This window comes from Astatotilapia calliptera, chromosome 18 (genome assembly GCF_964374335.1).
Source record: "Astatotilapia calliptera chromosome 18, fAstCal68.1, whole genome shotgun sequence".
NCBI lineage: Eukaryota > Metazoa > Chordata > Actinopteri > Cichliformes > Cichlidae > Astatotilapia > Astatotilapia calliptera.
Window position 1 is genome coordinate 28,706,016 of NC_137439.1, and position 14,750 is coordinate 28,720,765.

Below are 14,750 nucleotides of genomic sequence, written 5' to 3' on the forward strand. Positions count from 1 at the left end.
TACTGTATCATCCACTGTACAACACTGTACTTCAATATAAGTAATCATGGTATGTTTCACAGAAACTACCACTTTGGCTGCAAAAGGAGCATTAGCACCCTGCAGTACGCTGTACACTTGATATGGTGATATACTGTAGAACAGTACTATAAAACCATCTGAGTGGAGTAGAAGGCAGTGAGATGAAGACAGACCTGTTTTCTAGTCGGAATTTTCTTATTACAGATGCCACTGTGAAGCGGCTTAGATGTGGGTGGACTCTCTGCCCAGCTTCCCTCATAGTCAGGCCGTGGTTGATGACATGGTCCACCAAAGTTGCTCTTATATCATCAGAAATATGGGTCCGTGCATGGCCTCTTTGACCTCCTCCTCCTCTTCCTCTTGCTCTCCCTCCATCCATGCTTGCAAAGTTCTTGAAATGGCTAAACTGAGGGCTTTTTGTGGTTGGCTAATTGGTGTTCAGTTTTGCAAGTAAGTGCCTTCAGGTGTATATTTGAGTGGTTGCAATTACCCGATGTGTTTTGTATTTTGGATACATGTGTTTTCCAAATGGCACCCTGAAATTTCATTTTTGAACGAAGTGTCTTATGTATGAAATAGAGTGTAGCATGCAGGACCATGTGTGTTGCATAAAGGAGTAAGTGTGTTGCATAATTGCAACCAGAGTGCAAAGCAGCACTTTTGTTTAAGGTATGGGTACATGTGTTTGAGGTATGGTAACAAAAGCTTCAAGTTGTGTTACTTTAGTCTAAGCATGGGTTTATAGTGTTCAAGCAACGAGCAAAAACTGTAAGACACATTGGCAAATGGGCTAGATATGACATTAGGGATGGATGATATGGCCCAAACATAATATCACGATATTTCAGAGTATTCTCATGATAACGATAAATTTGACGATATGACAAAATACAGAAAAAGTTATTAAACATAACAGGTATATTTTTATATTCTATAAAAAGAAAAACATAGCTAAATTACACAGGTAACTTTAATGTATTCAGTCTTAAAGTATAAAAATAAAAATTCTCCCTCTGTTCTTTGGATTGAAAAAGTTTGTATAAAACATAAATACTAAAAGAATAAAATAAAATCCACCACAAAAAAGTGCCGTTTAGAAAAATAAAATGAATAATTCTCAAATCTTTTGAGCATAAACAATCAAACAAAAAAATAAGTTGCTTTTACAGTTTTTTCTGATTGCTTAAGCACATTTTTTGTAACTATTGGCTAATTTTGCAAAACTCTTCACACAAATAAGAAAACCTGTCACCCAATAATCAAAACATTGTAGTTCTCTTGCAAAAGCAAACACAGCTAGATTAACTCTTCACACCTTCGTAAAAATGGTGTTTCCGTATCAAACAGTACACACAAGCCATCATCTACTAAGCACACAATGCGCCAACTGCACACTGATGGTATGAATACAAAACACATCTGGCCTTTGCTTTCTCTGTGCACAAGGTAGGCTATGTCAGTTTGAGCTCATACTTCTGTCATAGATCCATAAGCATAGAGGGATCCAAACTTCAAGTACTGGTGTTTATTCAAACACATCAAAACAAACACAAGTGTTTATTTCCAAGTATAGGATTATTTGCAATCGCCATAATGACTATATGGGTTACTTGGTCTGCAGTGAACATGCTTCCTCTGCCCCAGCATCTGGTCATCTAGCAATTCTGTAAAATAACAATTTCAGTATTTTTACATCAATGGTATTGGTGTGTTTCTCATTGGCATATGGCAGTGCTACAAATCTTTGTGCGAAGTGACTGTACTAACCGACCCTCAGGATCATTCCACGGTTGATTACATGGTCCACTATTGTAGCTCTGATGTCATCAGCAATTCTATTTCTTACTCTTCCTACCCTTCCTCTCCCCCCTCCTCATCTTCCTCTCCCCCCTCCTCGTCTTCCTCTCTGCTCCTCCTTGTCCTTGTCGTCCTCTTCATCCTACTTCTTCACCTCCACGTCCTCTTCCTCGGCCTCCTCTACTTCTCACTCTTTCTGCTCGCTCCATTGTACTCCGCACACACAGCTTACCTGTATTATAGTGCTTAGGCTGATTGCAAAGTGAACTAATTATCTAAAAAAGTTTTCACATGTGAAAGTGTGCCAGACAGTTGGCAAATTAGTGTTAATGATAGCCATACATGTGTATACTTTTGCTAGGAGTGTGTTGGAAATTTGGTAATTGAGTGTTGTGCAGTGAATTGTGCCTACAGTTTTGCAAAGTGTGTGTTACAAAATTGCAAACTGAGTGCAAAGCAGTTTTTGTGCTTTTAGTTTTGCAAACTCAGTGAGTGGTTTTGCTATAAGTCTGAATAGTTTTAGAGATTGTGCTACAGGAATCACAGTTAGGGTTTAAGCATTCAGAAAAAACTGTAACTGAGCAGGCCTATTACAGGTGACAATGTTCTCTTCTGTGCTGAACAACCTATCAGAGGCTGCACTTTGTGGCTTGGATGCACAAGTACTTTTTTGCCAAATGACTGACCTGAGGACAGTTAACCTCGTGCACTTTCCACCATTTGAGGGGATCATTGTCACCATCTGCTGGGGGACAATCTAGGTCGTTTTTAACTCTGCCTGTCCCACGCAGTAATGATACAGTTTCGCTGACTGCTCATTCTTTGATTGCCTGGCTCTTTACTAGAATCAGGTGTTGATGCTTGAGATTGTGAAATAAATTAGAGGGATTTCCCCTTTAGATATTATAGCCTTCGTGCACTCCTTACATATTATTGTAGTTTGTTCTGTAGCTCCTCGTTTGTATCCAAAATAATTAAACAACACTGAAGAGCTGCGCTTTTGTGAATTAAATCTTCAGCCATAACGTTTTCTTCACCTTAACAACTTTAATAACTTCATGCTGCATGACCCACGTGACTGTAATCCACTGTGTGATGGGGTGATGTGTTTACACCATGAAATATCATGATATCAAAAAAAAAAAAATGACCTGTATTTTTGTGAATGATATGACATGGCCCACCCTCATCCCAATGGCGTTGAGGGTGTCATTAATTAAACCGTTGCTTAAAAACGCATCACGTGCCCCAGCTGTCTTAGATAATTATAGGCTAATCTCCAACGTTTTTTTTAAAAATCTCAAATTCTTCCTCGCATTATGGAGTTCCACAGGATTCTGTGCAGTTCTGTTTATATTATACATGTTTCACTTAGGAAGTATTATTAGAAGACATAATTTACATTTTCATTATTATGCCAATGATACCAGCTTTACATATCCATGAATCCAGATTACACACACCAATTAGTTTAAACTGCAGTAATGCAGTGATTTGTGCAATACCTCTAAAATTAGAAAGATCCTCTTTAAGAGTGATGATGAAAAACTAGTTCATTAATTTATTACTTCTAGGCTGGACTAGAAGTAACTTACATCAGTAAGTTATCAGGGTCTCCTAAAAAGCCATCAGTTGGCTTCGGGAAACAAAGTGCTGCAGTGAGCAGTGAGAGTACTGACAGGGACTAGAGAATCGGTCTTAAGTAATCTTAAAGACCTCATACTACCACACCATCCCAATAGAGCACTTTGCCCTCATACTACTGGCCTACTTGTGGCTCCTAGGACATAAAGCAGAATGGGAGGCAGTGCCTTTAGCTTTCAGGCCGCTATTCTGTGGAACCAGCTCCCAGTTTGCATTCAGCAGACACACACCCTCTCTACTTAGCATTAAAACATTCCTTTTTGATGCAGCTCATAGTTAAGGCTGGATCAGGTGACACTGAGCCTTCACTTAGCTATGATGCAGAAGGGCTAGGTTGCTGGGACCTTCCCATCATGTAGTGAGCAATGAGTGATTGTTGCTCCTTCAGGTCTTTTCACTGGTCATGTGTTTGCACAATATTTCAAAATAATCACCCAAAATAGTTTCTAATGCTGAGAATGATTATTATAATTATAATTATGCACACAAACTACTTGGTGACATTTATGAAAAGATCATAGTTTGGATTAAGATTCACCTTCACAAAGTTAAACACATGATAGAATAACAGCAGGATTGCTTTGAGAATGTGATGCTGCAGCAGTTAATGGGAAACAAGTAGTGGGAATAGTGTTTAATTTTTTCAAGGTGATGGAAACAGTGTTTATTTAATCACTTATTATTACACTTGGTTCTTTGTACTGCAGAAAGTTAGCCAAAGTTACACTGTCTAAAAACTAAAGTGTTAACAAAATGATAACTTATTAAGACTGCGGTCTCCTCAGATGTATCTTCAGACCCTGAGTCCAGAACCAGGGACGTCTATAGAACATGATGACTGAGGTTGTGGTTCATTTAAATACATCACATATTTGTAAAGATGAAATCCGTACAAAAACATCTACATCTTGGTTGAATATGAATGTGGACTGGTAGTTGTTCTTCTTGTGGGACTAACTTGTCTGAAAGACATAAAACAGAAACAGATGAAGAAACGATCATTGACAAAATAACATGTTTGAAATGCTGCAGTAGTTAAACACTGATACCCATTGCGCTCAGCCTCTTCAGTCGTCTCAGGAAGCTCTTTTCTTTTGGTTTCGGGAAGCAAGAAGCCGAGAAATCCACCTATCAACGTAAGGCAGCTGAAGACTGTGATGGGTATGACCGAGTGGTACATGGCCAACAAGTTCAGCAGTGGAGCCAGTAATCCACCTAATCTTGCTGATATGGATCCTAAAGATGTGGCTGTTTGTCTGAAACAGGAGGACAAAAGGTATACTCACTAAGTTGGTCTTTTTTTTTTCAGCGTTCTTTTCACACAAGTTGTTCACAAACATGAATAAAAACTGTGACTGCTTACCTAACCGATGTTGGAAACAACTCCTGCATAAAGACCATACAAATAGAGCCAGCCCATATCAAGAAAAAACGAGACGCAACAGCTAAAGATGTGACAGAAATGGCGTAACCTGACATAATGAAATAAATAATTAATAAAAGTGAACATAAACATGATAATCAGACAAAAATAAAATGTATTTTGTGATATAACTAAGCTTTTACTATCAGGAACAGCGAGGATAAGTATGGAAGAGACTCCTCCGATCAGAAGGGTTGCTATGAATAATATTTTCCTCCCAAAAATATCCAGCAGCCACATGGAGAGTAAAACAGATGGTACTTCAAAAACACCATAAAGGAGTTGGGTTACAAAGATGCTCAAACCAAAGCTTTCCATGTCTAAGTACAAACTGTAGATGGAAAGATTCACGGAAAACCTTTAAAAGAGAAGAGAAACACATTTAATCAGACACAAAAGTCCTGTATCATGAACCATTTATAACACATTTATGAATGGCCATTTAATCATCAAAACATCAAATTCAAAAGTCAAAATCTTACAATTTAAAAACAGCGACATGTTTTTGCATTGAAATATTTCCCTTTAATGTATTAACCTCACTATAGATGTTGAACTTACCATGACAGTATTATAATAAAGAAATATCTGGTCAGCAGTGATGATTTGAAGATGATTTTTATTCCTTCGTTATTCACAGAGTTATTCACTTCAATCTGTGGGAGACATAATGTTTATCATAACACCATTTTAATACTACTGATAATAATGGAGATTTGTTATGCCTCCAGTGGTATTACTTTGAATCAAGGTAGAATTTCTTTTAGCAAATTTAGCACAAAAAAAACCAAATACACATTGATCAGGTCACCACTCTAGGCCTAACCCATCGACATCAACACCGTTTACACCTTCTGCAAATTTAGAGTGAGCAATTACCCTAACATGCATGTCTTTAGACTGTGGGAGGAAGTCAAACAGACACGGGCAGAACATACAGAGTCACTGTGTTGCCTAAATCCATATCTCTTGTCCTTAATATGTTGAATAATGAACATAATGTCTTCTCTATTCATGACTCTACTTTCCTTACTCAATTTGTTTATTTGATTAGCAACATTACGCAAAAAACACCAGGGACAGTTTAATGTCACTGGGTGGAGGGGCAGAGGCAGAGCTTAAAAACCTTTAGACACACCACCACCACCGTTTGCATGAGTAATAGTGGAGGACTGACTCTTTAGTAGTCAGAGGTTATTGCCATCTTGATGAAAATGGCATAAAAGTCCATTATAAGAAAGCCTGTGCAAACTTTATTGAAAAATAATTAAAAGAATACCAGGCATGGTACCAAATCTAACCAGTGTTGGTCAATTTACTTGAAAATAGTAATTAGTTACTAATTACTGACTACTTCTCCAAGAAAGTAATTCCGTTACTTTGCTGATTACTTATTTTCAAAAGTAATTAGTTACTCTATTACTTAGTTACTTGTTAAAAACATGATACACAACCTCAATACATTATAAAGCAATAGACCTTTCGGCCCTGTTCTACTTTTTCTGCATAATCCATCATAAAAAATGGAATCAAATGAAAAAATTCTCTTTTTAAAACTTGTTTTATTAGTTTTAATCTTTTAACTTTATGCACATTGCATCAAGCAAAAATTAAATTATATGCAACAGTCTTTGATTTGAATAAATTGTTTAACTTTTAAACTTATTTTCTGCATATTCCAGCATGTAAAATGAAATAATTGTTTGTGTTTACACTTACTCTTTCAAATAGATGCAAGTAAAAAACAGCAAGAAATAAATAAAGTCAAAGGTTCGGCAGCACTAAGTCCTGTCGTTCTTAAATCGATTGTCACCTGTTTAGCAGGAGTGGGGCCGGTGGAGGTTTGGCCAGTGCTGCAGCGGTCATGTCAGTGGGGGGATCTGGGGATTTCTCTGTGAATTTCACACTCCTGTGGCAGGGTGCTCGGTGCTTGCACAGATTTGAAGTTTAATTTTTCGCTGTAGAAAGAAGTTGTCTTCCCACGCAGAGTGAACAGTGGTCGCTAATGTTTTTGTCATTTTTTATGGAATGAAGCTAAAAGTAATGTCAGGACATCCACGCTTTAAACGCTGCACGGTCGTACTCTAGCTCGCATTGTTGATCTACACATGTCTGTTGCTGCAACGGACGTCGTACGCTCGCACGTCAATGTCGTGAGACACTCTCACAAATAAAATCACTGTTTAGTAACGCAGCGTGCTTACGGGAAAGTAACAGAAATCGAATTACTTTTTTTTGCAATAGAAATCCCTTTCTTTACTTATTGCTTGAAAAAGTAATCAGATTACAGTAACCCGTTACTGCCCATCTCTGAATATAACACACTTATTTTGAGGTATTTTACAGGTGTCATCGATGTTCTTGAAAACTTCCCTGATGAATGTGATTCACTACCTTGTCCAGAAGAGACTCTGACACAGGGTGTTTGTTAATGGCTGCTGCTTTGACAATGAGCTGTTTGGCTTCTTCTTTTCTGCCTCTGCTTAACAGCCACCTGGCTGACTCTGGAATAAACCTGATAGGAAGAAAATTGAACTTCAAACAAACAGACATTTTGAAATGTATAAATAACTCAATAAATAGAGTGAAATACACACCATATGTAGATAATAAGCGCTGCAAGCGGAACTGCTGTGATCAGCTGAGCCAGTCTCCAGTTTCGGATGCCATAGATCATACCAGCGAGGACGCACTCTCCAATTGCACTAAACAGCTGAGTCACACAAGCTCCCCATGATCTTTTGGACGTCCCAATCCATTCAGTGGCTGCAATAAGGAAAATATGTTAATTGTTTGTTTATTTTAGATTAAGACCTCAGCTCAAATGGAACAAAATAAATACATAACAACAAAAATAAGTAAAAACATTGCACATCAGCTGCTATGAATATCTCGGCTGACTGTACATATATTTTTCTATTACTGTTTTATACCTAATCAGACAGAACATCTCAGTGTGAATGGATAATGACCCAAACCAACCAACAACAACCCAAGAGTTTCTCAAGTATGTGTTTAGTTGAAGACAAAACCCCCTGTAGAAAGGTGGACACAAAATTACATAAATGTGTCTTTGTCCTTTGTCCAACATCTTTATGTTTAGAAACTGATTATGATGATGAGATGATGATGAGATGAGATAGCCTTTATTTGTCAGTTGCAGGTCTTTTGCCCACAACCGAGATGACAGACCTTGCTGACCGTACATACAATACACAAACATCACATTGGGGAGACAGGTCAGGCTAGGTAGCGAGGAAAAAAACATCGAAAGGTGTAACACAAAAGGATAATACAGGAATGCACAGATATCAACACACCATAGCACAATAAACACAGACAAGCAACATGGGAAAGTGTTCCAGTGTGTACATCTGATCTGGGACCGCTGCAATCTTCGACTGCGCCTCCAGCTGACCCGATGTCCACATCAGAGGGGAGGTAAGCGTTGGAGGTGGCGTTGGATCCGGGTAGGGAGGGTGATGCGTCAGTGAGTGCTTATCAGTATCAGTATATGTATGTGTGTGCGTGTCTATAGTTCAGCTGAGACAGTGTCCTTCGCCCTGCCAGGCTAAGTAAACAGTCTTCCAGCTAACCCAGGTGGCCTTGCATGGAATGAGAAGGAACAGACTCAACACAGTCGTTATCAGGGAGTTTTTGTTCAGCTTCAGCCTTGAGCCCACAGCTGGCGCCGAAGGGGTAGCCGGATTATGATGGTAATTTTTCATTTGCAACAACTCATGAGAATTTCAAGCTGTTCTTTAACACTCCGACACTGGTCTCTCAATCTCCCGTTGGATAGCCGCGAGTTTCTCCATGATGTTATTAACCTTCAGTTCCCTGGTCCTGTCATTCTTTTGCTCAAAGAGCAGATTCTGAAAACTCACGACTGCAGTCAGCTGTTCCAAGATGTAATCCAACTTCTACTCAGAGGTGTTGTTCTGAGTATTCACGGCAGCCACAAGCTTCTCCAAGATCTTATCCATGCTGCAGTCAGTGAGCCCATTCTGAGAAGTTGCGCCTCGTCCCATCATTTCAATCCCAGCGGGCAGCCTTGGGGGGGGGGGGGGGGGGGGGGTTTGAACAGCCAGTTCCGCTTTCTTAATTCTCTGATAAGCCAGCTCCGATCAGCAAGAACCCTGTTATCATGGTTCTGAATACGTAGATATCTTCAGCGTCCTTGATTGACAGTCCCGCCAGGCACATGACCCTCCATGTCTGCCACCCGTCCATCGTGTATCCAGCGGGGAAAGTCCCTCCAGGGCACTCGGGCTCTCCCGAGCCCAGACTTCTCGTTGAGAAAAGGGTGTCAATAGCATTCAGAGACCAGTTTACCAGGGAAAGTAATACAAAAAACACGAGACTAGACAAGGACATAAGAACTAAGCAGGGAAGATAAGGGAGAGGAGAGGAGAAAAAGTGCGTCCGCCTCCTCCGAGAGCCAGCAGAGTACATCTTTTGTCTCGTATGTAAATGTAAATATGTAAAACGGTCACAAAGGCAACAGTAAGATAAAAGTAACAATAAAAATAATAAATGGGAAGAGGTGGAAGTAGAAAGTTTGAATGGAAAATATCAGATCAGTACAGCCTTGTTGGACCTCTAAAACATTATAAGAACATCATCTTAGCCATTGAGAGAACAACTGGCAGATTATTTTACAATGAAAACTACTGTTAGTTGTAGCCTTGTCCAGAAGATGTAAAAAGTTAGTGTACTCTTCATACATAGTATGATGCTGTTGACTCGATATCCTCCAGCTCCAAATCCCACCAGAAACAGAGATACTAAATATAAGTAGACGTTGGGACAGAGAGCTGTTGTCACGGTGAATACAGACAACAGAACTGCTGGAATCTGAGTTGCTCGTTTGCGGCCGAACCTGAAACACCAAGACAAACACACAGGGATACATTAGCTTCTGTTATGATAATAAGCACACTAAATCACAAGAGCTGCTGGTTAATGTAGCATCATTACAGAGATAACAGTAATGCAATCATGTAAAAATAGTTTTTTATGGGACTCTGTGCAGTCATGTTGGAGTCTCTCGCTGTACTGGCCATATCTCGAGTTTTTTACTGGCCTATAGAGGTACAAGACATTCCTTTAATTGGAGAGGGTCATGAGTGACTAGAATAAAAGCATGCAAACAACACAAATATGCAACATATAAAAACAAACTAATAAATTACACATAAAACACACAGAACACAACATTAAATTACTTACACTGCTTGACAGGGGCAGCTGAATGAAGAAATAAAACCACTATGGTAGGGAACCAGAGCTAAGAGATAAGCTTCTTATATTTGCAAAGTTATATTTGAATAAAACTACAAGACCTTTGAAACAGGAGGCAGTTTAGCACACTGGTTGTCTTATGGCTAAAAATACAGCAGCCTGGGTTTGAGTGTGACCTTTGAGGGTGACCTTGCTGCATGTCTTCCCCTTTTCCCCTTCTCTCTTTCCCGTTCAATTCAATTCAATTCAATTTTATTTATATAGCGCCAAACCACAACAAAAGTCGCCTCAAGGCGCTTCATAACGGTCTATCCTGTCTACTGTCTACCCCCCCCCCCCAAAAAAACAAAACAAAACAAAACAAAACAAAACAAAACAAAACAAAACAAAACAAAACAAAACAAAACAAAACAAAACAAAACAAAACAAAACAAAACAAAACAAAACAAAAACACAGCACACATGCACAAACACCTCGTACGAACTGTCAAGCACAGCGGTGGAGGAGTGACGATGATTGTTTTGTAGCCACAGCATTTGGCCATCTTGCAATCGTTGATACAACCATGAATCTTTCTCCATACCAAAGCATTCTTGAGTCAAACGGGAGGGCAACAGCTGTCCAACAGCTAAAGCTTGGCTGAAATAGTCATGGAACACAACAATGATCCCAAGCACAGAAGCAAATCTACAACAGAATGACTGAAAAAGAAAAGAATCAAGGTGCTGCAATGGCCCAGTCCAGACCTCAACCTGATGTTTGACCTCTCTTCTTCAGTTCTAAGAGCGAATGGTGGAGAGTCCCAGATTTTAGGCCTTAGTGGGAGTTGTCAATTAAGGGGGTCGTTGACCCATTATTGATCACGTGCCTCAGCAAATGAGCTGAGGTGTAAAAAAGAGTGTGGTGTCATTATCAGCAGAGGTTTTGGATGAAACCATGTGAGACCTTGCCTCATCCTATCATGTGACCTATTGAGATCAACTGATGCAAGATTTGAGTTGGCATTAAGGCACCTGGGAAGGGATCTCAAAACTGGATTGTAGCTAGCAGAGAATTGGTGCAGTAAGCCACCCCTTCTGTTCAAAGATGGTCTTTCACAGTGGACATAGGTGGCTTCTTTCACTCCTCTTTCAAACCATGTGTCTTGGTCCTTTAGATGCAGATGTACAGCTCAGTCTCGTCCTGTAGAGGTGGCTCTTCTATGTTGTGCCATGGGTTTGTCAAGTGGCTCTGTGGTTTTTCCTGTGTAGAGGTCTGAGCACTCCTTGCTGCACTGCACAGCACATACTACGTTGTTTAGTTTGGGTTTGGGAGTTTTGTCCTTGGAATGAACCAGTTTTTGTCTGAGTGTGTGCATGGGTCTGAAGGACACTGGGATGTGCACTTCTTGAGAACCTTCTATAAGCACGACATCTCAGTGCATCCCAGTGCATCCCAGTGCACTTTAAACCCAGCCACAATAAAAATAAATAGGTCACTAAGATAAAGGTCACTATGATTACTATGTTACTATGAGCTGGATGGCTGGAAACCTACACAGACGTTTCTTCAAGTTATCTCCTCAAGATGGTTCTGCAGGCTGCTGAATCATCGGGCGCACACAGAACTGCACAGAGTCCCCTCAAACTTATTTACATGATTGCATGTGCAGTTTTGGTATATATGCAGGGAAGCGGCATTTTAACGGACTGCATTAAAGTATTAACATAAGGCAATAGAGTACATACTTAAATTATTTATTGATTTATGAAATACACATAATAGATTCCATTCTAAGTCTAATCCAACACAATTGTGGAACATTCATTTTATAGAAACATTATAATATTTATTTGGTAACTGTCAGCTCATAGTCAGAATGTAAGATTCAGAGAATCTGGAGATATCTCTGTGCAATGCCGAAAATAAGTTTTTCAAATGTGTTGTTGCAGTCAAATGCAAAATGAGCAAATATTTTCCTTAAAATAGCATTAATTTAATATATTTTCTGTGTTTCATTGGGAAAAAAAATACAGGTTTATTAGATTCGCAAATCAAAGCATATGACTCAAAATTAGTATTTATTTTTGAAGTTAGTGAAAATATTTATTTGATAAGCTGTTGCTAAGGTATCAAACCTAACAAATTAAAAGAGACATTTGTTTTGTGAATGTGTTAACAGACAAAAGTTATTCATTCAGTGTAAAATTATAGCAGTGATGCACTGTCAGGACAACCAAGGCAAGCTCTGCTTGTCCTAAAAATAGACATAAATAAAATGTACCAAAGTAAAGCAGTCACTCACTTTTCATCTCAGACATGATGGATGCATGGAGCTTTATGACAGTGCTTGTCATAAAGCTCCTCAACTGTTTGCCTCTTGTGGCTGCAGTTGCCTATTGTCACTGAAAGCTCTGCTTGTTTACTGCTCATAGAAACTGTGGCTCTCTCTGCTTTACAGCTGCGTCTGGCTTCCATTAACAATGACCTCAGCTTGGTAAGATGTGCTATGGTTTCTGGTGCTATGCACGTGTGCAAACAACTGGTCTGACAGTAACCTGATGAAAAACCAGCATGGGAGGCAAGCTGCTGCTGGCTCTGCTTTTACTGCTTTGAGGTCAATTACAATTTACACTCTGTATGGAAACATAGTAAGCATTACCAAGCAAATGAGCTTCAATGCTTTATCTGTGTAACAGGTGGGTTTCTGTTTGCGAACGTGACCAACACATGTGATGTAGAGAATACAGAGCGTGGAAATTTTAATATACTTTTTTGAAAAGGCCTGTGTTTTTGAACTCATCCATTTAATGCAGTTTTCTGCAGAATAAATATGAATAATTGTTTTGACTTGTAATATTTTATGCACAATTATACAGTAATAAAGGTTTATGTGTATAGAGGTATTTTCAAGATTTGCTTCTTTTCCTAAAGGAATGGTTTGAAACATTTCTCAGTCACTCATCTTTTTCAGCTAATGGTAAATTATTTTTGGTAATATAGCAGATATTTATTTATTTAACTGTAGAAGTATTAATATTTTACAATTTTTCAGCCAGGAAGGAGTGCAGAAAGATGAAGATGTTTATGTACAGTGTAGACTGTTAGTGCAAACAATATTTTTTAATCTGATATGACTGAGCTTGTGAAGTTGCAAAATAATGGAGGAAGATGTTTTCATGTGTGTGTGTATTGGAGTGGAGGGACTGTATTCGCTTGCCTTTCCATAAAAAGCTGCCATATTTCTGTATTTCGGTGCAAAAGGAACCATGAACTACTGCAAGGAGCACACTTACGATTCAGCAAAAGGTCCAAACATGAGGGAACCAACAAGAACTCCAGCCATGAATACTGCTTGAATCACTTCCACCAAGCTGGCCTGGCCGCACACTAGATCAAACTGTGAAAACAAATAAATATAATAATAATAACAATAACAATAATAAAACAAAAAAAATAATTAATGTAATGTTTCATGGAGGTGAGAGATCTACTGAACAACAAATTTCACTTACATCAGTGACTATGGTGGCTTTGTAGAGCATGTTCCCATACACCCATCCATCCTGGCACCCTGTGGTCTCATTGAGTCTGTACTCTCTGATAGTATCAATGTCCCAGCTCACTGGGACAAACATCTCACACTTGCTGAAGGTCCCATCCTCCTCCCGAGGCACGGTCAGGTTGAGCTGCTCCTCTGAGGTCAGGTTAGGAGCAGCACTGAGGATCCAGTCTGTGCTGCAGTGTCTGTCTGGATCTGATTGGATGAAAACAAAACTGGCATAGAGAAAAGTCTGAACAAAGTTTGGAAAGCAAAGTGCAATTAGAGTGATCTTCTGGAATAATCCAAATTCCCCAATGTTCCTTAGAATCTCTCCAAAGTCTGTCATTTTGAGCTTGATGGTGAAGGTCTGAAAAACAAAAGAGCTGCAGCGCCGACTCATACAGTGACTGTTAATCTTTAACCCAGCTATATTATCTTTTTAGCACACGGAGCTCATTATTTAAATTTTTTTTTACCTGAACATACTGAACTGCTGTCATGTCACCACATTCAGGGCTCTTTCAAAAGTCATTACACACACACATAAACACAATTTCTGATTTTAAATCTGCTGCTTTAAATCTAAAATCATCAGGCTAAAGCATCTCTGAGTTAGTAGTAAGCACTGAACAGAGCGGAGTGATAAAGTGGTGCCTTCATTTGCAGTTTATTTACATTTTTTAAGTTAACAGACCTAAGTTTCTCTCAAACCAGCAGTTTGAACCGCAAGAGTCAGACCTTTCTGCTTAAATCTATCCAGAACACTGAAGCTGACCTCTGTCAACATACCTAATTAGAGGTGAAAATATGCTTTTTCTCCTTGACTTCTTATATGTGTTCAGGGCCTAATGTGCATTTTCTAGTTTTATTTTAGGAAATCTAATTCTCATTGTGTCTGTAATGAGAATTTAGTCCAGTGTGATCAAGGGAATGAATCCCAAAGTGCATCTTTAAAGGGAATAAACTCAATTTAAAAAAATATATGATGACTGCGTGACGTAATTAATGTATAACATGTATCACAATTACTTTGTGTGTATTATAGGAGACACTGTACTAGCTGCAAAAGACTGTGAACACAGTAAAACTGTGAAGGA

General features: G+C 39.0%; 1 protein-coding gene across 1 annotated transcript; it reads right to left on the reverse strand.

The window, feature by feature from the left end:
• Window positions 1-4,081: 4,081 nt before the first annotated feature.
• On the reverse strand, window positions 4,082-14,153 carry LOC113010909 (solute carrier family 22 member 13-like). Its single transcript, XM_080293306.1, has 10 exons — window positions 14,130-14,153; window positions 13,625-14,020; window positions 9,613-9,769; window positions 7,483-7,651; window positions 7,280-7,400; window positions 5,447-5,541; window positions 5,029-5,243; window positions 4,826-4,934; window positions 4,512-4,718; window positions 4,082-4,424 (listed from the first exon to the last, which is right to left on the reverse strand). Exons 1-10 carry the CDS (start codon window positions 14,151-14,153, stop codon window positions 4,364-4,366), a joined length of 1,554 nt encoding a protein of 517 aa, XP_080149432.1. The 3' UTR covers window positions 4,082-4,363.
• Window positions 14,154-14,750: the final 597 nt, after the last annotated feature.

Bases quoted from the DNA above. Each gene is read 5' to 3' on its own strand.
- LOC113010909 (XM_080293306.1), bottom strand. From the start codon at position 14,153: ATGACAGCAGTTCAGTATGTTCAG. The intron at 7,652-9,612 runs GTATGAAGAGTA...TCCTTATTGCAG, and splicing joins AGTCAACAGCATCATACTAT to CCACTGAATGGATTGGGACG. The intron at 4,935-5,028 runs GTAAAAGCTTAG...TCATTATGTCAG, and splicing joins TATCCTCGCTGTTCCTGATA to GTTACGCCATTTCTGTCACA.